The sequence below is a fragment of the Ordospora colligata genome (genome assembly GCF_000803265.1).
Source record: "Ordospora colligata OC4 chromosome Unknown contig_06, whole genome shotgun sequence".
NCBI classification, from domain to species: domain Eukaryota; kingdom Fungi; phylum Microsporidia; family Ordosporidae; genus Ordospora; species Ordospora colligata.
In genome coordinates this window covers 97,224-120,300 of record NW_014575402.1, presented here as the reverse complement: position 1 = coordinate 120,300, position 23,077 = coordinate 97,224, and the positions used below count along the sequence as shown (strand labels likewise).

At 40.0% G+C, this 23,077-nt stretch overlaps 14 protein-coding genes and 1 non-coding gene across 15 annotated transcripts; 10 read left to right on the top strand and 5 right to left on the bottom strand.

The window, feature by feature from the left end:
• Position 1: 1 nt before the first annotated feature.
• M896_060910 (pre-mRNA splicing helicase) lies at positions 2-4,543 on the bottom strand (the record flags this gene model as incomplete). The annotated part of the gene is made up of 1 exon (XM_014708146.1): positions 2-4,543. One exon carries the CDS (start codon positions 4,541-4,543, stop codon positions 2-4), a length of 4,542 nt encoding a protein of 1,513 aa, XP_014563632.1.
• Positions 4,544-4,819: 276 nt separating this feature from the next.
• M896_060900 (ubiquitin C-terminal hydrolase) lies at positions 4,820-6,787 on the bottom strand (the record flags this gene model as incomplete). The annotated part of the gene is made up of 1 exon (XM_014708145.1): positions 4,820-6,787. The coding sequence occupies one exon, from the start codon at positions 6,785-6,787 to the stop codon at positions 4,820-4,822; it is 1,968 nt and encodes a 655-aa protein (XP_014563631.1).
• A 142-nt stretch (positions 6,788-6,929) lies between these two features.
• On the bottom strand, positions 6,930-7,001 carry M896_060890. The gene has a single exon. It is a non-coding gene; the product is annotated as a tRNA-Trp (tRNA).
• Positions 7,002-7,094: 93 nt separating this feature from the next.
• Positions 7,095-7,986, bottom strand: M896_060880 (ribosomal protein L5; the record flags this gene model as incomplete). Its single annotated transcript, XM_014708144.1, has 2 exons — positions 7,095-7,955; positions 7,984-7,986. The coding sequence occupies 2 exons, from the start codon at positions 7,984-7,986 to the stop codon at positions 7,095-7,097; spliced, it is 864 nt and encodes a 287-aa protein (XP_014563630.1).
• A 111-nt stretch (positions 7,987-8,097) lies between these two features.
• M896_060870 (uncharacterized protein) lies at positions 8,098-8,682 on the top strand (the record flags this gene model as incomplete). The annotated part of the gene is made up of 1 exon (XM_014708143.1): positions 8,098-8,682. One exon carries the CDS (start codon positions 8,098-8,100, stop codon positions 8,680-8,682), a length of 585 nt encoding a protein of 194 aa, XP_014563629.1.
• Positions 8,683-8,877: 195 nt separating this feature from the next.
• M896_060860 (uncharacterized protein) lies at positions 8,878-11,004 on the top strand (the record flags this gene model as incomplete). The annotated part of the gene is made up of 1 exon (XM_014708142.1): positions 8,878-11,004. One exon carries the CDS (start codon positions 8,878-8,880, stop codon positions 11,002-11,004), a length of 2,127 nt encoding a protein of 708 aa, XP_014563628.1.
• Positions 11,005-11,192: 188 nt separating this feature from the next.
• M896_060850 (subunit Sec63 of preprotein translocase) lies at positions 11,193-12,857 on the top strand (the record flags this gene model as incomplete). The annotated part of the gene is made up of 1 exon (XM_014708141.1): positions 11,193-12,857. One exon carries the CDS (start codon positions 11,193-11,195, stop codon positions 12,855-12,857), a length of 1,665 nt encoding a protein of 554 aa, XP_014563627.1.
• A 72-nt stretch (positions 12,858-12,929) lies between these two features.
• Positions 12,930-14,420, top strand: M896_060840 (uncharacterized protein; the record flags this gene model as incomplete). The annotated part of the gene is made up of 1 exon (XM_014708140.1): positions 12,930-14,420. One exon carries the CDS (start codon positions 12,930-12,932, stop codon positions 14,418-14,420), a length of 1,491 nt encoding a protein of 496 aa, XP_014563626.1.
• Positions 14,421-14,463: 43 nt separating this feature from the next.
• Positions 14,464-14,871, top strand: M896_060830 (uncharacterized protein; the record flags this gene model as incomplete). The annotated part of the gene is made up of 1 exon (XM_014708139.1): positions 14,464-14,871. One exon carries the CDS (start codon positions 14,464-14,466, stop codon positions 14,869-14,871), a length of 408 nt encoding a protein of 135 aa, XP_014563625.1.
• An 82-nt stretch (positions 14,872-14,953) lies between these two features.
• On the top strand, positions 14,954-15,526 carry M896_060820 (subunit A of RNA polymerase II; the record flags this gene model as incomplete). Its single annotated transcript, XM_014708138.1, has 1 exon — positions 14,954-15,526. The coding sequence occupies one exon, from the start codon at positions 14,954-14,956 to the stop codon at positions 15,524-15,526; it is 573 nt and encodes a 190-aa protein (XP_014563624.1).
• A 57-nt stretch (positions 15,527-15,583) lies between these two features.
• M896_060810 (mRNA turnover and stability protein) lies at positions 15,584-18,091 on the top strand (the record flags this gene model as incomplete). The annotated part of the gene is made up of 1 exon (XM_014708137.1): positions 15,584-18,091. The coding sequence occupies one exon, from the start codon at positions 15,584-15,586 to the stop codon at positions 18,089-18,091; it is 2,508 nt and encodes an 835-aa protein (XP_014563623.1).
• Positions 18,092-18,165: 74 nt separating this feature from the next.
• M896_060800 (Snf2/Rad54-like helicase) lies at positions 18,166-19,797 on the top strand (the record flags this gene model as incomplete). The annotated part of the gene is made up of 1 exon (XM_014708136.1): positions 18,166-19,797. The coding sequence occupies one exon, from the start codon at positions 18,166-18,168 to the stop codon at positions 19,795-19,797; it is 1,632 nt and encodes a 543-aa protein (XP_014563622.1).
• Positions 19,798-19,860: 63 nt separating this feature from the next.
• M896_060790 (uncharacterized protein) lies at positions 19,861-20,250 on the top strand (the record flags this gene model as incomplete). Its single annotated transcript, XM_014708135.1, has 1 exon — positions 19,861-20,250. The coding sequence occupies one exon, from the start codon at positions 19,861-19,863 to the stop codon at positions 20,248-20,250; it is 390 nt and encodes a 129-aa protein (XP_014563621.1).
• Positions 20,251-20,325: 75 nt separating this feature from the next.
• Positions 20,326-21,270, bottom strand: M896_060780 (uncharacterized protein; the record flags this gene model as incomplete). Its single annotated transcript, XM_014708134.1, has 1 exon — positions 20,326-21,270. One exon carries the CDS (start codon positions 21,268-21,270, stop codon positions 20,326-20,328), a length of 945 nt encoding a protein of 314 aa, XP_014563620.1.
• Positions 21,271-21,563: 293 nt separating this feature from the next.
• On the top strand, positions 21,564-23,003 carry M896_060770 (aspartyl-tRNA synthetase; the record flags this gene model as incomplete). The annotated part of the gene is made up of 1 exon (XM_014708133.1): positions 21,564-23,003. One exon carries the CDS (start codon positions 21,564-21,566, stop codon positions 23,001-23,003), a length of 1,440 nt encoding a protein of 479 aa, XP_014563619.1.
• Between the last annotated feature and the right edge of the window lie 74 nt (positions 23,004-23,077).

Sequence of the window (23,077 nt, the reverse complement as noted above, 5' to 3'; positions counted from 1 at the left end):
ATTAAACACTAGCATTACCATCTATCAACTCACAGTCAATCGTGTCAAACCCTCCAAAATAGTCATTCACAACATAACAGACTTTGCTCTTCCATTCAACATTATACACCCCAGGTGACTCAATTTTGAGAATCTCAGACTCATTAGAACCTGAAAACAGAAAGAAAATCACAAATCCAACAGGTGCATCAGGCATGTGCATCACTTCAACAACAACGTGGTCTCCAACAATCTTCGATTTGTAGAACTTATCTTGTATCATACAGATCTTCTTTGTGATCCCTTGCAATCCAAACATCACGTTGAATGCAGTTTTTAGGTACATCTTTTCCAATGAGACCTCAAGTAAGCACAAATACATTCTGTAAATAATTGGCAAGACACAATCAACATAATACTGCAGCACTTCGAGGCATTGATGTTCATTCACAAAATCATAGCATGCAAGCCCATGTGCTTTTCCCTTACTAACATCAACTCCGATACTACTCAATGTCTTGTACTCATCGTGATCCATACAGAGCATAAGCTCCTCTGCTCTGCAAACAAGCAAAAGAATGTTTTTCAATCCCATCTTGTCTTTCACATTGTCTATAAACATCCTAATCGTGTCAATACACACTCCATATTTACAGAGAATCTGTCCATACCTAGTCAGTCCTTCCTCTTCAACAAGCAAAGGCGTGCATATCATATATTTGCTAAGACTGCATCCTATCCAATAAGCGTATAATCCCAGTTCCGCTCTTCCTGATGAACGGTAATACATTGGAACCTTACCATCTTTCAAATACAACAGTGCCTTGCTTTGCTTTGTGTATATAAACACACGTGAACCAAGCATGGAATACCTATATACATCAGCCACTTTATAGTCTGTATACATTTGAGACTCATGATCATAATACACCGTTCCAATAACATGAATTTGATCTACACATGGATTCCATCCTGCACTAATCCACATATCAATGCTTCGTCGTGTAGCAAGATACACTCCTCTTCCAATACAAGCAAACTCAACTGCAATCTTTGCATTCCTGAATCTATTTATAAAATATTTGCATGAACTCTGCACAGGAACAATCACAAGACATGATGCATCATTGCTCATGTTGTTAGTATTCAACTCAAACTCATTCAAGTAATCTTGTATTTCTCCATGATATGTAAGGCTAGATGATCCATACACAGATATCTTGGTGCTTTCTTCCTTTCTGTATTGCACATGATGCTTTTCATTATATTCACTATTATTCACTTCTTCATACTGTTCAATATTACCAAGATATTCAATATCAGCACCATCAGCAAATGGAAGTCCAACAAGAATCATTCTGATACCTTGAATTATACACTGTGCTATGCATGTTTCAATAAGGTGATTCGAAAAGATATTGTGCACATCCATAATTGTGACTGACTCGCAAACAACTCGTCTTGAAACAAACTCATCATACACATATGCATCATATCCCATCATCCTCAGCCTTCGTCTTTCTCGATACTCCGACACAATCACAGCTTTAGTGCATATCAATCCATCTGATAATCCCAGTTTCACCACATTTCCGTGGCTTTTGCTCAGCGTATCAATAATGAGCTCTTTCCATACACTACTAAACATCGAGCTTCCAACACTACTTGCTTTCACAAGACTAAGAACACTCGGATCCTCAGGACACAGATAATTTGCAGAAAGCACATATATATTCAGGAATGGCGACCTTGTATTTACTGCGTAGTTCTGGCTCACATAAACACCATTTCCAAACACTATTGTGTCACAAACAACCAAATCTCTATCTCTTGAGTCTGTCATCAAAATATAATATCTGTCTTCACTGCACTTACTATCATCAAATGTCTTTTCAATCCCAATATTTATCACATAGTATCCATCATTACACATATAGACACTAGAAGAGACATAGAACCTGGGGACATACTTCAGATTGTCCATTACATCAGTGCTAATACCTATCTCTGTAAGTCCTTCCCTTCCCAACACTTCCAGCATCGAAAACGGAATCTCTTTCATCTCAAGCATCTTAAGTGCCTCATAGTCTGTACAAAAATGTCTCAATGGTGTTTGATACGGAAATATCCTATGTACAACAGTCTTGTACCACCGAATCACTCTTCTACAAACACCCAGTTTTTTCCTTACACTTGTCTCAAACAATGCCGCAAGCATCCTTGGTAGGTTCTGCGACAACACAGTTGATTCAATCCTGTTAGCAACATAGCATTGAACAAGAATACCAAAAGTAGATTCTGTTGGAATAGGAACCATATTTTCTACATCTTCAATATCAAACTCTCGTTTATGCGCGTTAATTCCTTTAAATTCATTCATCTTTGCAATCATCGAAAGCATCGACGAATCCGTCATCAAACTGCACAGGCCAGCAAACATTCTTGACGAATCTCGGTAGCTTAAGCAGTATCGAGATGCAACTGTTCCTATACATGTTGAATGCATAAACGGATCAAAGACAATCAACCCTTCTGCTTCAAGGTGCTTCAATGCACTATACACAAGTTCCCTGGCAACCTTACCTGATTCTCTATTCATCATCACAAGTCTTGCATAGTAAAAAGTATGCTTAAACCAATCCGTGGCTTCGCTAAACTTCCTCATTCCACTTGCAATCTCTGCATTCAAAAAATCACACAACCTTGGAAGCAGTCTCGATTCAATGCATCTTTCAACCAAAAACTCTGTTTGCTTACTTGACACAAGGATACCCTTGCATCTTTCATCTCCAAAACGTCCTGCTCTACCAAACATTTGCAGTATCTCAGTCTGCCTAATCGATTTCCACTCACACATATCCGTGTCATAGACATCTGCTCCTTTGATAATAACAGTCCGTCCAGGTAGATTCACACCCCAAGCAAGTGTTGAAGTACAAACCATCACATCAATGCGTCCATTCTTATACAGCTCCTCCATAGCTGTTCTTATCTTTCTGCTCAATCCTGCATGATGTATCCCAATACGGTGTCTCACTATTTCTCTAATAAATCCTTGTGCATCAACCAGCAGTTCATCATCCACATCCTTGCACTCATGCCCTTGAAGATACCTTCTCAACTCATTCGCCATCTCCACGACTTCCTTCCTTGAGTGCACAAACACAAGCACAGGTCCATCCACTTCCATACTCTCCAGAACCTTCTCAATCACAATACTCTTCTCCATCTCCCTCATACCAACATTAATCAGTTCATAGTCCATCGCACATCTTCGGAATTCATTGCCAAATAAAAACATATTTTGTTCCCTGCATTTCAGAAACCTTCCAACATCTGTATGGTTCGGAAGCGTTGCACTCAATCCAATAATCCTACATCCATTCCTTATAGACATCCGTGCAACAAGTGCCTCTATCGTTGCGCCTCGGTCTTCATCAAGCATATGGATTTCATCAATCACTAGAACCTCAAATCTAAATCCAGTATTTCTTGTCAATGCATCTAACTTTTCAGGCGTGCACACTATCACATCTGCTTTGTCCAGGTGCTTGTATCCAACATCCGTGTCAGATGTATGCTCCACAACTCTCATTCCATGTCTAGAAAACATCCGTCCAAGAGTTATTGAAATCTCTCTTGCAAGCGCCCTCATAGGCACCACATATCCAATCTTATTCTTATGCTCTGCATCAACATTCTTTCCATCATCCATCTTCCTTCGCTTCATTACAACCTTGAATATAGAGAGCGCTCCAATAATCGTCTTTCCACTCCCAGTAGGCGCACATACAAGAATATTACCTGAGTCATTAATCACCGCATCATAAACAACACTCTGCACATAGTTAAACTTAAATCCCTCTTCAAAAAATAATTTAACATCCTCAGGTACTCTATTGTCAAAATCAACATCTTTCTTACCTCCACGCACATACACAGTCTCAATTCCATCCGCATACTTCACCTCTGCATCTATTGGATAATCTCTCTTCTTCACATGCGTGCTTGCATTCGATGATGTTCTTTCAAGATCAACTATCTTACTTCCGCTCATCTGGCTCAGTGCATCGTGCTCAATGTATTTTGTAAATGCCACTACGCCTTCTGTTCTTAGCATCTCCTTGGCCTTCATACTCTGTTCAGGCTCCAACTGATACACAAGAAAGTACTCAAATGCCTTACTGTTACACAATATCCGATTCAAAAAGTACATCTTCCATCCTTTCAGCACCACATAAAGCTTGTCAAATACTTCGCTTCTAATCACCTCAAGGAGCATTCTCTTCTCTTCACCTGCAAACAATGCATCAAACAACTCAACATCCTCAAATAAAACACTGCTCCGGTCGCTTCCACAGAAGCTCTGTGTAATCTTAGCTAAGCCATCTGCAACATCAAGTGCAAGCCGCTTTTCAACTACTTCTTCAATTTTATGGCACAACTGCTCACCAGATGCATCACATGAAAGTAGAATGCCAACTATTTTCTCCAATTTGTATTCATCGCTCTCCCCAACCATATTAGCAATCATGTTCACATACTCAGCATAACTAATATACATCAACTTGAACTAATAGGGATCTACCATAGTCCTTTTAGATCACATCAATAGTTAAGTATGCATATCTCAGTTACACACATTTCAATTAAAAATTACTAAAGCATAAAATACAAAATACTCAACTAATCAATTAAACAACTACTCAACTATTGAACTAATCAACCAATCAATTACTCAATTACACATTACATTATATATGTGTTCTTTTTCCACTCAAACCTTACACCTTACTTCATAACATAAACTGTCACTTAAAATCATCTAATACTTTATTCACTATTCCATTCTTTCCAGAAAAATCACATATGTGTCGTCCTTATTCACGCCATTCACTTCAATGATCCTCTGGTCATTGCACAGGTACCATTGATCTTTCCTTACATAGCTTACATAATGCCCAGTAGCAGTAGAGTACCGTGAATCATGGTTGCACACTCCAATCGTTCTGTAGCGTATGCCTCCTATAACCATCTCCTCCGTAGAATATGCAACAGGCGTCGATATCTTCACTATTAATCCATTCACATACTCAAACCGCTTTAACTGTATAATCAAATACACAGGATGACTTACAAAGTCCATCTTCTTTGAAAACCTCTGCTTTCCTCCGCATCCCTCGCACTCAAGAAGCTCAAAGCTCCCAAACTCCTCTTTCTCAAGAAATGCATCCAGGCAATCATCAATTGTGGTAGACCCATCATTCCCACCCGTGTTAATGCAAGGAATGCTGCTTGGTCCATCAAACACTTTACATCCTCCATGGCTCTTGCTAACCACATTCAGAACAGGTATGCCTAACAGTCCTCCTTGTGCATTTGAAGGATATTCTATCTTGAGATATGACGACACCATTGAATCATCAAGCATCCATCTAATTTCCTCATCAATCACTCCAAAAAGCGCATCACACACCGCTCTATACATACATGATTCATCATCAATCTTTCCATGCGCTAATAATGAAATACCTAGTGTTTTCTCCATAAGGATTCCTCTGCTCTTCAAGCATATCCAGAAATATGATCCAATCTTCGATTCAAAGTATTCATAGCAAAACAGCTTACGATCAATGTCCTTGAGTATTCCATCCTTGAATTCATGCGCTCCTCCATTTTTATCATAAACCACACAGATAATCATGCCTCTCACTCCGTAATCATTTCTCATTATTGTCTTCATCTCCTCTATTTCGAGATGCTCATTCACACGTATACTCACTGGTCCTCTATCAGCTGACTCATAGAACAATATTACATCTCTTCTGTGCTTTAAAGGAATAGGTAGTGATAAATACATACAAGGTTCTGTGCAAATCTTCTCCTTACTACATCTCAAACATCCAAGCGTTGACTTTAGGTTAAAGAAAAACAGGTCTGTCACAATAGACTTGTTTGAGCTCCACCATCCTTCGTCCTTTTTACCCGTCCTGATTACCATCCCTTCATGAAGCGAGTCTAACAACTTGCCAACAAACTCAATGACATCTTGCTCTTCATTCTCATCATACTCAATGTATAGGTCTCCCATACACTTCTTTATCTCACTTGGTGTGATTACACGAGCCTTTTCATCATGCATTTGCTGCACAAGTTTGGAATATGCATCAACAAGCGCCACCTTCTTCGGTAGATTTTTATTCAGCACCAATTCATGCTCCTTATGCATGAAGTACTCAGAAAACTTCCAACAGTTCATCAAGCACTGTAATCCACTGTTCATAAAACAAGTGTTTCCTTGATTCCTCAGTCCACACACTACATTCCTCATCATTGCCCAGTCATCAATCGACAACACTCTTCCATCATTTGTGTGTGCAATCCGGACGATTGCAACGGTACATCCATCTTCAAGGTCTCTAAACTCAGTCAATGGATGTATCACTCTATCGTTCCACACCAATCTGCACCTCTTCATAAGCTCATCAATCTCCACTTCACAACGAAGAATACCTGGAACTACATCAATCAGCTTTGAATTGCATCCAACAGCCATGCTTACTCTTCTAGAACCTCCTCCATTCTTTTTAGCTCCTTCATCTTGCATAAGCATTCCAAACTCTTTGACACTAACAATTGAAGACAACATCGATCTCACCCATCCGACTCTGACCAATACACGGCTATTCTTTTGAACTAGTGCATCTACACTGGCAAACTCATCAATCACAAATGTCACATTAATTGTTTTGTCAGTCAATGTGTCTAAACTCTGTTGCCCTCGGTCGCTCTGCATTGTATAACCCATGTCAACACCAGCCCTGATACATCATAAATCCAATTCATCACATAGCATTTGCAATCAATAACACACAACATAATACAACACAACATCTTGCAAAATTAGCAAACAACCACACTAAAAACATTCTTTAGTGCAGCAAAACACATGACGATACTAGGACTCGAACCCAGAACCTTCGGGACTGGAATCCGACGCGCTACCATTGCGCCATATCGTCACATCAAATCACTTCACAACACACTTTCGCCCTTGATTTATACTCCCCTTCCCAGACTCAAAAACAAATAAAACAAATAAAACGAAGATCTCTTTATTCGTCTCCAGCTTTTCCAAGCTTCGCCTCAACCATCCTCTTCCTCTCCTCATACGTAAGCCTTGCCTGCTTGTACTTCTTCAGACCAGAATAATCCTTCTTCTCCCTCTTCTCCTTCACAGGATCAGCCGCTATCTTCTCAAATGCACTCTTGTAGATCCCATATATGTTTTCAGGCTCAATTCCCTTCTTAATATATTCAGAAAATTGCATTTTGTACTTCTCCGGATCAGATTCCCTCAGCTCAATCATGTACTTCGACACATTCTGTCCAAATATTCTGTCATGCAACTCCTTCACGTTGAACTGCTTTCCCTTGTTGTATCCATAAAACTTCACCTCACTGTGCGGAATGTTCAGTCCTGCATCAGATGCTCCCTTCATTGCTCCAAACACATTTGCTCCTTTGCTAGATCTAGCAAGACCAATGTCGAGATACACCTTTAGCGCCTTCCTGTCCTCATCAATGTCCTCTGTAACGCTGTATGTCCCGTCAATCTCCTTCGGAAGATACACCTTGTCCATAGAAAGTGCATTCAGTGCCCTTCGTCCAATCAAAAATCCAGTTGCATATGCTGCTGAGTAGTTCGTCAATCCAAAGTCAACCCCGTACTTCTTCAGTTCGCTTGAGTCTGCATATGCCATTACACGGTCTCCATCCATGTATGCTCCCATGATCTGGCATATCACCTTGCTATTCGTTATCCTAACAACCAGCCTGTACTTAGATACTCCGCTTTCGGTTGCATCCTGTCTGATCATGTTTGTCCTGTGCTTGTAGTCGGTCTTTCCCTCTCTCCTTCTCCTTCTCTTTACTTGAAAGTTGGTACTGTACGATCGTGTTCCCTTTGCGTTACTCTTCAAATTATCTCAGCAATTCACTTACCATTTTGCAGGGCTGCAAATTTTTCAACATATCCACGCATCACTTCTATTTGCCCATGCTGTGCCATTTTTGCAGTTACAGCTCACTCCTTTAACACCCGCCAAAGTCCCCATCATGTCAGAAACATCTCCACTTGCTTCAAGAATATCAAAGCTGCAGGAGTCTGGAATTTTCTGTACCATAGACATCGATAGACTTGGATACGGCTCATTCACAACCACCAAGACTGCTGATCTCAACCCTACAGTAAAGAATGCAAATAAACTCAGGTCAAGCATAGATTCTCTTATGGCTCAGTCAATGAATGATGGCATAAAGGCACAAATCGAAGTCATTATGCTTTATATAAAAGGATACATTGAAGAGAGTAAAACAAGAAGTGCGGTGCATACCATCAAGATGTGGAAAGGGCTTGCAAAGTATGTTTCATCAGTCATCAAAGCACTCAGCAATGATGAAATTGCTGGATTCATCAGATTTGTGCTCTTCAACATCAAGTTTCATTATATGTTTCTGGAGGCTTCGTTGATTATCAAGCAGAGTCGCAAGGGTACAAATCACGAGGGAACACTGTCATATTTTCTCAATGAATACACAAGCATGCATGAGATGCTCTCTTCGTCTGGATCGCAGCAGTTTGCTATTGTTCAGTTGTGTGATCTCGAAGAGCTGATTAAAAACAAAATAAATTCAATATAATCAGAAATTCATAAATGAATGCAAAATACATACTAAAACATCGATTGCGTAATAGTCATAAAGTGAATGTAAAAGTTCATATTCATCGATTGTATAATACTCACAAAGTTAACTTTATCTTTTACACACTGCCTATGGCTAGATCTCTCCAAGCCTTAAATACCAATATTTATGCATGAACAGCAATACCCAGGAATGGAGTATCCAGAGTTTCACAATCTTGAGGGCCTGACATTGAAGCTTCTCAGAGACTACAGAACATTCAGTTCTGATGACTTCATGTGCATACACAACATTGTGTATAATCATTGCACAGAAGTGTGCACAACGTTCCAAACAAGAGGATTGAAGATATATGAATGCCTAAAGAGCGTGTTTTCTACACATGTGGATCATCTCAGGTGTTTTACATCTCTCAAGACACTTCACCATCAGATAGACGAGTTCTCAAGTGCACTTGCAATTGTATCAAAGGCATATTCATATCTCGAGCGGTACTTCATCCGCATCAGCATTGAAAAGAGAGACGGACATATCATGGACATACGCACACTAGGGTATGTGGTGTTCTACAGGCAATACATGGAAAGAATGATGGATAGAGCGAAGGAGATTGTTTTTTTTGAAATAAATGTTTCAAGGAGTTCGAAGGATTATGTGTTTACAAAGCTTACAGAGACAGTCAGGTACCTGAGGATGCTGTACTTCTGCAACGATGAAAGCGAGAAGTACGATGAAATGGTCAAGCAGTATGTGGATATGTTCCGCAGTTCAATGATCTTTGATGCAGAGATAGGGAAGGTTTTAAAGAGGGTTTATCTTGAGATATACATTGCATCAAAGGTATTTGAGCCTGAGAACAACAGATTGTATAAGGATGTGATATTTGGATTGAAAAGCAGGTTTGCAGAGATTTTGAAGACAATGCACGAGAAGATGGAGAGACAGGAGCGACTGAAGCTGTATGTAAAGATAGTGCAGTTTATGGATTCTGAATGCATGGATGGTGTTTTTGATCAGTATAAGAGTGTGATATGTAAAAAGATGGAGACAGTAGACAGATTGGATGGGCTGATCGCACTGTATATAAATGTGCGTATGCATGTGACAGAGAATTTCATCAAGACCTATGAGTTGTGCAAGTATCTTGAGGACGAAGTAAGAAGGTGCCTTGGTAAGCTTGGCACGAATACTGAGGACGATGCATGTAGGTTTATTGAGGATCTGCTTATAAAAAAAGCAAAAATAAATGAATCATGCAACCACAATAACTGTTTATGCAGGTACATAATTGGCATGTGCAATGAATTGAAAATAGAAAGCAGCATAGAAGAAGTAATTGATACAGTGATTATGGTTGTTGGGATGATGAGCAATAGGGATATGGTGATTGGAAGGATCAATGGAGTTGTGCAAAGAATGATTCTGGGATACAGTACTGAGCCAATAGCAGTAAAGAGATTAATGCATGTAATGAAGAAGCACCTGGGAATGAATATGAGTAGGAAGATTTGTGTGATGTATGCGGATTATATAAGCAGTAGCAGGAATGATCATGATGTATATGCTCAGCATGAAGGATTTGTTGTTGAGGCGTTATTTCTAACACGAGGATTTTATGATGTGAGTGCAAGCGGAGAAAGTCTCCCAAGTCTACTAAGAGATTCAGAAAAGATGGTTGCACGACATAAACTTGCAAGCTACCCACGAGCGGTGTTTGAGGGATGCTACAGTTTGTCTCCTGTGGTGTTTGAGATGAATGGGTTCAACTTCTGTATGGGAGCAGACAAAGTGGCCATTATGATGTGGTTGGACATTGATAGAACAAAGGATGACCTGCGAGAATGTGTTGGAGGAAGAGGATTTAAGAGGAATCTTGAGTATCTTCTTTCGCATGGATTTGTTATACTTGTTGAAGAGATTGCCTCATTGAACAGGAAGTTTTCGAACAGAGAGTATGAGTATGTTAAAAGTAGATGTAAGAGGGTGTGCATGATGGGGCCTGATTATGATCTGAAGGATATTTTGGATGATAATGGATTTGATGGATACAATGAAGAGGTGTTGGATCTTTTTGAAGTTGAGGATGAGGAAGGAGTAGCGATTGATGAATATATGGAGGTTGAGTATTGTGAAGCAGTACTAGAGGCAAAGGTGATGAGGATTATGAAGAAAGAGAAGAAGACGAGTATTGATGAGATTATTGCGGTGTTATCTAGTGAGACAGGATGTGCAGAACAGGCAATAAAGGATGCGATATGTAAGCTTGAGGAGAAGGAGTATTGCAGGACTGATGGAAATGATGTGGAATATCTGCCGTAGCGTAATATGATATTGTGATAATGTCTGTGTTTGAATGGCTTTATTTGTAAGATGACTGTATGTGAGTGATATTTAATGAATGCTAGAACCTGAAGAGCATGTGAAAAGTGTATTGTTTTGATGAGTATTTTGATATAGTATTTGAGATATTAAATTTTTGTTTTTTTGTGGATCAACAAAGGCCCTTTATGTCTTATGATTATGAATATGACGAGTCTGGACTTGCATCGAGCTATCTGATGCTTTCTGTTCTTGCACCAGTTGCCTTGTTCTTGAGTTTTGGATTGGTTGGAAGGAAGAATGTAAGGAGAGTGTGGTGTAGATGTGCAGGATGCCGAGAGAAGGTGGAGAAGAGGAATGGACTTAAGAAGGTGACTGTAGTAGTGCTTTGGATAGTAGTAGCTTATCTTGCAAAGAATGTGAAGACATTGAGGATGGAGAAGAAGAATGGATTTAACCCGCTGGATGTTCTGGGGATAACTGAGGAATCAAGTGCAAGAGAGATCAAGAAAAGACTACGTGTGCTTCTGGTGAAGTACAATCCTGGAAATGCAGTGGAAGAGGTGAAGAAAGAGTATGAGGAGAAGATGAAGGATGTGAACCGAGCGTATGGACTTATGATGAACAAGAAGAAGTATGAAGCTTGGCTGAATAATGACTCGAAGATAGGAGAGATAGTGGCGATTCCTGGGATGATAGTTAGGAATGGAGTTTATACGTTTGTGTTGTATTGTATAGCACTTGGAGTGTTTGTTCCGAGATGGGCGTACAGGAAGTGGAGAGAGATGCGGGACATGAACCGACTTGGAGTGAGTTTTGTGACGATGGAGAAGTTTTTTGAAAGGATTGATGAGAAGATGAATGAGATGAAGGGTCTTGAGAGTGTTTATGCGTTGATAGGGGTGATGGGTGAATCTGAGGAGTTTGCAAGGCATGAGTGGAAGAGTGAGATAAGTGAATTAAAGACAAAGATTGAGAATGAGTATGGATTTCCTATGAAGGAGATGATGGATGATAACAAAGGATGCCTTGTACTGATTGACCATTTATTTAGGACTGGGATGGCAAGGAAAGAGGAGACTGAGTATGTACAGAGGATGTCGCTAAGGTTGATAGAGGGAATGAGAGTTATTGCGCTTGCAAAGCGATACGGGAATGTAATGAAGAATCTTGTTGTTTTAGAGGGGATGGTGGTGCAGGCAGTGTTTGATCCAAGGTTTTGGTTGCTACAGGTGCCATTTGTAAGATTCGAACTTTTATTTATTTGGGAGAAGCGAGGGAATGAGAAGAGAAGAAGCGAGGAGTATTTGCGGATGCATTTATCTGGGGAGCATTATGATTCTGCAGTGATGGTGAATAAGGAGATTCCGAGTGTTGAGGTTAGCGAGTTCAGTGCATCAGTGATTAATACAGGAAAAGAAGGAGATGGAGAGGATGTTGCACTTGAGGACTCTGATGATGTGGTTATGCGTAGGGAAAGTGTAGAGGAGAGCATGAAGAGTGTGAAGAGGGATCAGAATGTGTATGTGGTGAGTGATGGGTCTTTGGTGACGGTGATGGTGAAGCTGAGCAAGGTCTCGAGTTTCCGAGGAGGATCTGATGGAAGAAAGATGGTTGTTCATGCGCCATATATAAAAGAGCAGTTGTTCTGCAGATGGATGGTGATGCTGACGATTGATGGACGGGTTTATGGAAAAATTGAGATGGTTGATGATTTTGAAGGCAACCGAAGGGTGAAGTTTAATATTGGTACCGAAGACCTACGAAAGGTAAATGAGTGCAAGGTGTTTGTTGGATGTGGCGAGTATCTGAATAGAAATGTGGAGAAGAGTATTGTAATCAAGGTTGAATAAATTTGGTGTCTATGAATGTTATGATGGATGAAGAGTTTAAATGATTGTGGAATGTTTGTTGCCCTTAAGCTGATGAATGAGAAATACAAGTTACAGTCACTAGGAAGTGAGGAGGAGGTCAAGAGCGTGGTGTTTACGAATGAACCTGAGGTAAGCATAGGAAGTGGGATTGATGCGGATGTGCGTTTGCAGCAGCCTTCGATCAAGGAGAGGCATGTGATTGTGTATTTTGAGCACATGAAGATGCGAGTACTTGGGGAGAATGTATTTCTGAATGAGGAGGCGATTGAGAAGGGGTCGATGTGTGAGTTTAGGTTTGGGGATGTTGTACGGATATGCAGATACAGGTTTGTTTTTTCTCAGACTGAGCCTGGGGATTTTATTGACGATAGCAAAGTGATACGGAAACCAAGGATGGAGATGAGCTATTTGAGCAGTGAGATGACGAGTGGTGAGGTTGAGAGAGAGGAGCCAATAAGTGTTGTTGAGGATAAGAAGATGCAGGTTGTAGATAAGAGTGGAGAAGGAATGATGGGAGAGGCTGTGGTATCGATTGCATTGAACAAGGTATCTGGTGTTTATGTATCACTTGGTGGGGATGATCATGCAAATGTGTCATGCATAAAGCAGGTTATTGAAGAGCAAAAAGAAGTGCTTGAGAAGGAGATTGAGGAGTCTATTGAGCATGGAGCGGTAGACACGCCTGTGATTGCATCGCTTGCAAAGAAGCAGGGACGCGATCTTGGCGAGGTGATGATAGAGAAGGAGCTTTTGAGCAATGCTGAGAAGATAGTTGAGGAGAAGATGAGGAATGAGCATGATGCAGTTGAGCTGGAGCTTGATGAGTTGAAACAGAGTGTGAAGGACAGTATCAAGGAGGAGCTGCGAGAGGACCTGAGGCGGGATTTTATGAATGAGGTGAAGGAGGAGATCAGGGACGAGGTGAAGGAGGTTTTGATGTCGAGTGAGATGAAGGAGGCAATTGCTACGGATGTTATTGGACACATTGATGTGATTCAGGAGCAAATCAATGTGGATGAGGGAAGTATAGATGAGCATGTGGGAGGTGAACGTGTGAAAGATGAAGTACAAGAGAAGGAGTCTGTAGAGGAGGTCATCAGTAGAGATGCCGAAGAAGGAGTGAAAATTGGAGTAGTGGAGAAGGATGAACATGAAAATGTGGAGAATGAAAATAAAGCTGAAGATTTTGATAAGCATGTGGAAGATGAGCATGTGGAAGGCATAAAAGATGAACATGAACATGAAAATGTGGAGAAGGATAATAAAGTGGAAGGCATGAAAGAAGAACATGAGCATGTGGAGGAGATGACAGATGTGAATAGTGAGAAAATATCAAGACCTAGAAGACGTGCAAGTTCTATAGGAGTCAAAGTTGAGGGAGAGGATGGATCTGAAGCACCACCTACCAGAAAAAGCTCAATTAGAAGTAAACGACAAAGTACGGGAGATGAAGAAGGAGTGAAGAGGAAGAAGGGTGAGAAACAAGAAGGAAAGCAAGAAGCAAAGGGGAATGAAAGTAAGCCCAAGGGACGTAAGAAGTAGGAATAAAGTGTTAAATGATTTTCAAGATGTTTTATGATGCCCTATGAATAAATTGTACAAGGAGATAAGCGAAGAGTTTCTTGATGGATTAAGAGAGTATATTGATGAGAAGATTGGATATGAAGAGATTGAGAGACTTTGTGCTAGAGAGTCTTTGGCTTACAGCAAAGATAGATGGGAGAGTGTGATTGAGGAAGGAGCGAATGAGATTCTGGATCTGAAGCGAAGGATATATGAAGGGATATTGAAGATTGAGGAGAAGGTGAGAATGCTGGAGAAGCTAGGAAAAGGAGAAGAATTTGAAGTTGATGTTGAAGCTGTGGCGATGCATTCTGAAATTGTTGGAAGGTGTGCAGCGTCACCTGTAGGATATGAAAACGCAGGAGTGTATTTGCCATCATTTCCATCGATTAGCATGGTAAGGAGCCTGAATTCTGATGAAGCCACATAAAGTAGATGGAATTTAGATATGCGCATGAATCCCAAGCTAGAAATTGATTGATTTCAGATAGACACATTTAGGAATGCCCTTGATGAGACTTGCAGTGAGTTGTGCCATGAATCAGAACAGAAGCATGCAAGCACATGATCTATTGATGAAGAAGGGGATTGCAGTGAAGTCGTTTGGAACAAATTCCGTGATCAGATTGCCTGGGGAGACGGCTGATGCAGCGAATGTGTATGAATTTGGAACGACATACAAGGAGATACATGAAGATCTGTGTAGGAAGAATGAGGAGTATTATAGAGAGACGGGGATTCTGTACTTACTGGAGAGGAACATGAGAGTGAAGGAGAAGCCCGAGAATTTTTTTGAGAGAAGCAATGAGTTTGATCTTGTGATAACGTGTGAGGAGAAGGTGTTTACGAGTATATATGAGTACTATGTAGGGAAGAAAGTAGGATCTGGACGTTTTGTGATGGTGAACTTTGACATTAAGGATACGCCGTCTGATGCAGTTACAGGAGCTCTTGAGATTCTTGAGTTTGTTGAGGAGGTGAATAGATTTGAGCAGGAAGGGCTTGAATATGCAGTGCGTATGGCGCTTGAGAGGCACTTTGAAAGGAGATCAAGCATGCTTCTGTTTAGTGTAGTGAGTCTGTGATGTAATGAAATGAGGCTTTGAGGAAGTGATGGTGATGAAAATGGATACCCCTAGAGGATGAAGAGTGGCTGTAAGATATGCCATGGCGGAGAGAGTGCAGATGATGAGCTGTTTAGCCCGTGCAGATGCGCAGGAACAATAAAATATATACACAAAGGATGTTTGCTGTCATGGATGGCATTTACAAAAACAAATAGATGCAATATCTGTCATTATCAGTATAAATTTAAGGAGGTGTACAAGGAGGATGTTCCTGAGCGACTGCCTATATGGATGATTGTGAAGGGAGTAGCAGAAGCAGGATGGAGGGTGATTACGGTGTTAATATGGAGCCTGCTGCATGTTTGCAAATGGATTGGGATATTCTATGTGAATGGAGGAGTGTTTATGCTGTGTATTGGAATGTGCGTTGAGATGGATATAATGTCTATAGGACAGGTAGGAATGCTTATTGGCGCAGGGATTCCGTTGACATGGCTGGCGCAGATGAACCAGATGCTTTTTGTACAGATACGCAAGAGGGTTGATGCGGATGCTCGAAGACGAGGAATGCGTAGTGTACTGATGACTGTGAGGAATGAGGAAGCGAGTGTGGAGCCTAATGAACAAGGAAACATAAGAAGAAGGAATGTGAATGTAGGAGAGCCAGAATATATAGCGAATGAAATGAATTACATGAATGAAAGTGTGAGTGATGTATCAGTGCCATTGAATGAGAGGCAGAATGAATTGAATATGGGATTAGAAGTGAATGTGAGTACTAACATGAATGGAATAGAGATGGGAGATGGAGTGCCTGAGACATCACAAGAGTCTATAGCACTTAGCAGTCCGTACAGCCAGTGTATTAATGCATTGATGAAAGCAGTGCATGAGATTTATGGACTAACAGTGCCTGTGCTATTTCTTCCTGGGATTTATGCGATTAGTAGAATGGCTTATGTGCCTGCGATGCGTTGTTCTTTTGCAGACTTTTTGGATGATGTATGGCTGAATCAAGTGTGTAATAGAATGATGGCTTTTGGAATAGTTTTTTGGATAGTGATAGAATTTATGGAACGTATGCAGACTATGATGAAAGGAAGGTTGATGAGAGCCACAGTATTGTTTATGAAGACATATTACATAATTCTTGTGAATACGATCTGCATAAACATGATACTTGGATTGGCTATCCATTACATGTTTGTGTGCACATTGAATGGAAGAGTGAGTATTCTAGAGATTGGGGATGAGTATGGAATGGTGGTACAAGGGATAATTTCGTTTGGTTTGCATGTGTTTATTGGTCATTCATTTGGCATGGGAATGAGGAATATTCTGCTGGCATTCAAGAAGTGCTTCCGAGCAGGAGTACTTCACTTCGTTCCAGACGAGGAGGAATCTAGAATGGATGAGCTTCATGAGGCGTCTAAGATGCCAATAGGCAAGGTCCACCTGAAGATTGGAATGCTGCTTGCTTTTATTTTATTTCTCTATGGCTTTGGATTCAAGGTAATTCGGAGTGTGTGTGGAGAGATTGCCAGACCTGTGGTAATTGATGGATATTTGAAGATGTGTGTAATGTGTAAGATGTTTTCTGTGGCGATGTACTCGAGCAAGATACTTTGCGAGTATTTGGTTTATGGAGTGAACAGGATGGTTATGCTTGAGTCGAAGATCCTGAGTATGGATAATTTCCTATACAATGCGTGTATCAAGAGATATGAAAAGGAGAGATTAATTTGGTGTGCAAATAAGAACAAGATATTTAGAAGGCAGCATATACATGCTAGAGGCAGAAGAAGAGTAAATGATGAGGAGATTGAAAAGTATTTTAGAAAACAATGCAATACGGATTTTTCAATATTCTATGTACCTAGGATGTTTGCAAGCAGATGCATGTGCATTGGTGTTTCGGTGGCAATTGTTCTGTATGGTATCTGTGCAGGATATTGTAAAGTAACTAAATTGGTTATTGAATGGATAGATGTATCTGCATATGTGGGCGATGATGTGGATGTTATGTTTATAAGTGTTCTTGTGATTCTGCTGCGGATTACCTGGATGATTATTTTTGTAGTATATGAAAAGATGAATAAAGGGAGAGGAGTGGGAAGGTTGTGTATAGCATTGTGTAAATATGGAGTTGCGAATGTGTACATGAATCTTGTGTATCCAGTGTTTGGAAGCATGATGGTGATGATGTTATTGAATGATGATTATGAAAGGGATGGAGCATATTTGCTAAAGCTGTTTGTATTTTTTTTCAGCTCAACGTCTATTGTCAAAGGTATTTTTCACTCATCTCCTGAGAGTTATTCGTTTAAGGCACTCATACGTGAATTATGCAAGATTAATGCACTTTTATCGATTGTTCTTGGAGTGTGGTATATATACAATGCAACAAGAATGTTGTTTGGACTGAGTAATGTAGAGTTTGTTGCGATTTGTGTACTTGTTGGATATCTACTTTTTGTGAGCAAGAAGGTTAGACAGAGGATTAGTGGAGGCAAGGGATTCTATAGGAGGCTGGTTGAGGAGAACTACCTGATAGAGAGAAGGATCATGTCGGTGGATGAATAAAGTGTTAAATTGAGTAATGGATTATGAGCGAGTTGTATTGAGTTTTATGTTTTTATAGAGTCAATGGGGTTGGGATGCGAGGAGAGAAGATCATGCGAGTAGAGGATGAATTTAAAGAAGGGCCTGAATGTGTAAGAATTGATATAAAGGTGTATGTGAATGAGAATGGAAGGATAGTGCTTCGGCCATCTAGTAAGAGGTTGTCTGTTGAGCTAAGCAAGTTGGATGGAAGTGTGTATGATGTTGGATGCAACGAATGGACAATACATGAGGATGAGTATATGACTATTAGAAAAGTGTTGAGAAGGAGTGGGTTTGTGTTTGAAGACATTCCAAGAGGTGTTCTTGATGCAATTAGAAAGATAAATGAAAATAGTGAATTCGAGCTTATAGGAAGTGTGTATGATATATTGCTTCCATTCCAGCGAGAAGGAGTTCTACGTGTGTTGTCGATGGGAGGCCGAGCAATTATTGCGGATGACATGGGATTAGGAAAGACGATTCAGGCATTGGCAGTTTCTTATTACTACAGATCTGAGTGGCCTTTGCTGATTATTGCACCTGCATCACTGCTTGAAGACTGGGCTGATGCATGTAAAAAGTTTTTACATGTTAATGCAAAGATATTCAAGAAGACTGAAGAGAAGGAGGAAGTGTGGATAGCAAGTTATGAAACGGTTGCATCTGATGCACAAATGATGAGTGGGATCAAGGTGATTGTGGTTGATGAATGTCATTACCTGAAGGGGATGGATTCGAAACGAACGAAGGCAATAGTTCCACTGCTTCAGAAGACAAGAAGGGCATTGATGTTGTCAGGAACGCCAGCAGTTAGCAGACCATTAGAGTTGTATCCGATTTTGTCAGCACTTGATAAGACGATGTTTCCACGCTTCAATGAGTATGGAGTACGGTATTGTAATGGAAGAAAAGTTGGCAACTGGTATGATTATAAAGGATGCAGCAATGCTGAGGAGTTGAATTATGTGTTGAAGAAGTGTTTTATGATAAGAAGAACAAAGGATGAGGTACTGAGCCAATTACCTGCAAAATCCAGAAGACAAGTGTATCTACAGTGCAGTAGAGTACAGCATGAACAAGAGAAGGAACTGTTGGGTGAAGATGTCAATTCCAGTATAGTAGTGCAGTACCGAGAAGCAGTTGGCTTGAAGATGGATTCAGTAAAAGAGTATCTGGAGACGGTGGTGAGAAGTGGAGTTAAGTTTATTGTTTTCTGTCATCACATAGAGATGATGGATGGACTGAATGTGTTTTTTGAGTCTCTGGGTGTTTCTATGATTAGGATTGATGGATCAACTCCAAGCAATAGTAGGCATCTGTTGGTGAAGAAGTATCAAGATGATAATGAAGTGCGTTTGGCGCTTCTTAGCATTACTGCATGCAGTACAGGACTTACGCTTACTGCAGGAAAGCTTGTTGTGTTTGCAGAGCTTTACTGGAATCCCGGTGTTCTTCTGCAGGCTGAGGATAGAATACATAGGATTGGACAGAAGAGCAATGTTGATGTTGTTTATCTTGTTGCGAAAGGAACGGTTGATGAGTATGTGTGGCCAAAGTTATTGTCTAAGCTGAATGTTCTTGAGTCGTTAGGGATAGGAAAGAATCAGTTTAGGAGTATTGGAGTGTCTAAGAAGATTGCAGGGCAAACGAGCCTATATCAGTTTGACATTAAAAAGGCAAGATAATTGTAAGTGTGTAACTCTAGTGATGTTCTATCAATGCATTTACCCATATTTAAAGATATTGGAATGGCGTTTCATGGGATGATGGATGATGTAGCAGACATGAGATTCAAAGCAGAGGTGATGATTCTTGAGAGAGTTGTGTATAAGTCTAGGAATGGGCACAAAGGATCAAGGCTTTTCAAAAAGCTTGTGCATGTGCTGAGATTATGTAGAATGTTCTTGGCAGCCAGAGTACAAAGCAAGGTGTATTTAGTACGCAAAGCATGCGAAGATTTGTATATACTGGGGACTTCAAATATTCCGGACGGATATTTCATTGGATACACATTAGTGGTGCTTGGAATAAGCTCTAGGATACATTATCTAATAGCAAAGCTCAAATGCAAGGAAGACCAAGTAGATGACATAGATGACATGTTTGCTGGGATTAGTGATGTTTATGCTGATCAGTGATCAGTAGCTTAATAGAGCCGTTATTAAAATGCGTATAAATAATCTAAATGTTTAATAGGAATGCATCAGTCTTCGTCAAACAGACTTAGCCGCTTTTCTGTTGGCAAATGCATCGTAAATTTTTTTAGCTAAATTGCCTGTTGGATCTTTACCAAATATCTCTTTTGACTTCAAGATAATAGCCAGTGTGCCACACACAAGAGCCATAATGCATAGAATATTGAGTATTTGGAACTGTTGATCTGTAGTTTCTTCAAAAAGTGCATCTACTTCGCATATGAAATTTTGGAGCAGTGGAATTGCAAGTAATGCGAATATTGTAAACATGTGAATTGCCTTGCAAATATTATAAATGCTTTTGACCTTATTATTGACTTCATATGTATAATAATGGCCTGCAGCTATATTTACTATCATGAAAATATAATCAATAGTTATAAGTATGGCTCCAGCTATAATAAAATAGTCTACATAATTTCTGTCCTTTTTCTTCCTAAATTCTACAAATTCGTTTGAAACAACCATGCTGAGAAATGTCATAACTGATATGCCTATAGGTATTGTTTTCTGGGAAAGTTCGAGCTTTCCTGATAATATTAGCAATAGCAACACCAGCAATGTCAAAAAGTATGATGACATCACAATGAACTTTCCTGTGTATGCCTGTTTGAATCCAAATGCCCTCAGATGTTTTTGCATCAGGTATATGATTTTCAGTACCATAAGTATGATTGGAGTGCATATCAATACCTTTACAACTTTGTCAGTGCCTAGTATTGCTAGAGTATTATTTTGCTCCATAAGCTTAGTGAATAATAATATGCCTGTGTATGATACGCCTATTATAAAGAATATAAGATAGAAAATACCATCTACTCTTGTGAATGCATGCTTGAGGAATTTTGTTGCAAAGTTTTTACCTTGAGTCTCTTCGTTGTTTTCCGCATCTATTTGCAAGTCTCCAACTGTGAGTGAATCTGGCATTGTGGTACTGCTTGATGAAAAACTGTATTTATACATTGAACTCCTTTTACAGTACCTTATCAGGTCGCAGTGATTGTAATAGTAAATAATTTGTGTGAAATTGTACAAGCAATTATGTATGGTTAATTGGATGTACAATCAGAATAATTGGTTAGTCAGAAGGTACAGAAAGGTACAAAGAGATGTTTATGCACCAATGATAATGTTAGTGGATATGATATAGCTAGTCATGTTACTAGCTTGTATTATCATGGAAAGAACTTTATACAAGGCATGCATTGATGGTTCAATGTTAAATTGGATCATGTTTATGCAAAATGGAACCCTGTATGGAAGAAAAGATCTCTGGAATGTCAATAAACAGTAGGGATGAATGCAGAAGAGTTGTTGAAATCAAAGAGCTGAACGAGAGCTTTAATGGAAGAACCGTTACTGTGAGAGGATTTGTACTCAAGTGCTCATGTACTGGAAAGTACGTTTTTGTTGTTCTTAGAGATGATGGATGTACTCTTCAATGCATGGCTGAAAAACCAGCAGAAGGAGCAGATGAAAAGTTGCTTAATGAGTTTAAGAGCCTGAAAAAGGTAACTCATGAGTCTTATGTCGAGATTGGAGGAGTTATTGTCAAACAGGAAGTGGAGATATCTGGATGTAGTAAGAAGAATATTGAGCTTCGTATTGTTAGTGTATGTGTTCTTAGTGCAGCAGACAAAAGCTTACCGTTCAGTATGAAGGATGTGCAAGCAACGATTGAAGAGCGAGAAAGGAATCCAGCACTGCCTACTGTTGCATATCATATACGACTGGACAACAGGGCAATGGATCTCAGAGTAATGCAAACAAGGGCAGTATTCCGTGTGATTGATGGGATTATGTTTTTTTTCAGGATGCACCTGCGCAAGAATGGATTTATTGAGATCAAGACACCAAAACTGATAGAGAGCTCTAGTGAGGGTGGAGCCAATCTGTTCAATGTTGATTACTTCAAAAGAAAGGCATACATGGCGCAGAGCCCACAGTTGTACAAACAGATGGCAATTATTGGGGGAATGAAGAAGGTTTATGAGATAGGACATGTTTACAGGGCGGAGGAGTCTAATATCAACAGGTATCTGAGCGAGTTTGTAGGACTTGATATGGAGATGGAGATATCTACCGATTACAATGATGTGATTAAGCTGATATATTCAATGTTTGTTGAGATATTTGATGGACTGAGAAGTGATTATGGAGATGAACTCGAGACTATTAGAATGTTCCATGAATATGAAGACATTAAGTATGGGCGAGAGCCTGTAGTGCTTACTCATAAGGAATGCACTGATCTTTTGGTGGCCGAAGGAGTGGATATTAAGTATGGAGAAGACTTCAACAATGAGAATGAAAAGAGGCTTGGAGGAATAATCAAGAGATTACACGGAGTGGATATTTTTGTGATAAAGGATTATCCGGTGCCCATAAGGCCTTTCTATACGTATCGTAACAAAGAGGAAGGAACGACAAGATCATATGATTTTATTCTGCGTGGCGAGGAGATTCTTTCAGGTGCACAGAGAGTTGATTGCTATAATGATCTGCTTGGATATGTCAAAGAGCATGGGATTGCGCCTGAGTCACTTGGTGGGTATCTTGAGTCATTCAAGTACGGAGCACCACCGCATGGAGGATGTGGGATTGGACTGGAAAGGCTTGCAAAAGCATATTTTGGAATGACGGATATAAGATGTTTTTCTCTGTTTCCTAGGGATCCTAACAGACTTTATCCTTGAATTAAATTGATGAGGGGAAGTGTTTTATTCCAGTGTTTGAATCTCGGTATTTTTATGTGTGGATATTTATGGAA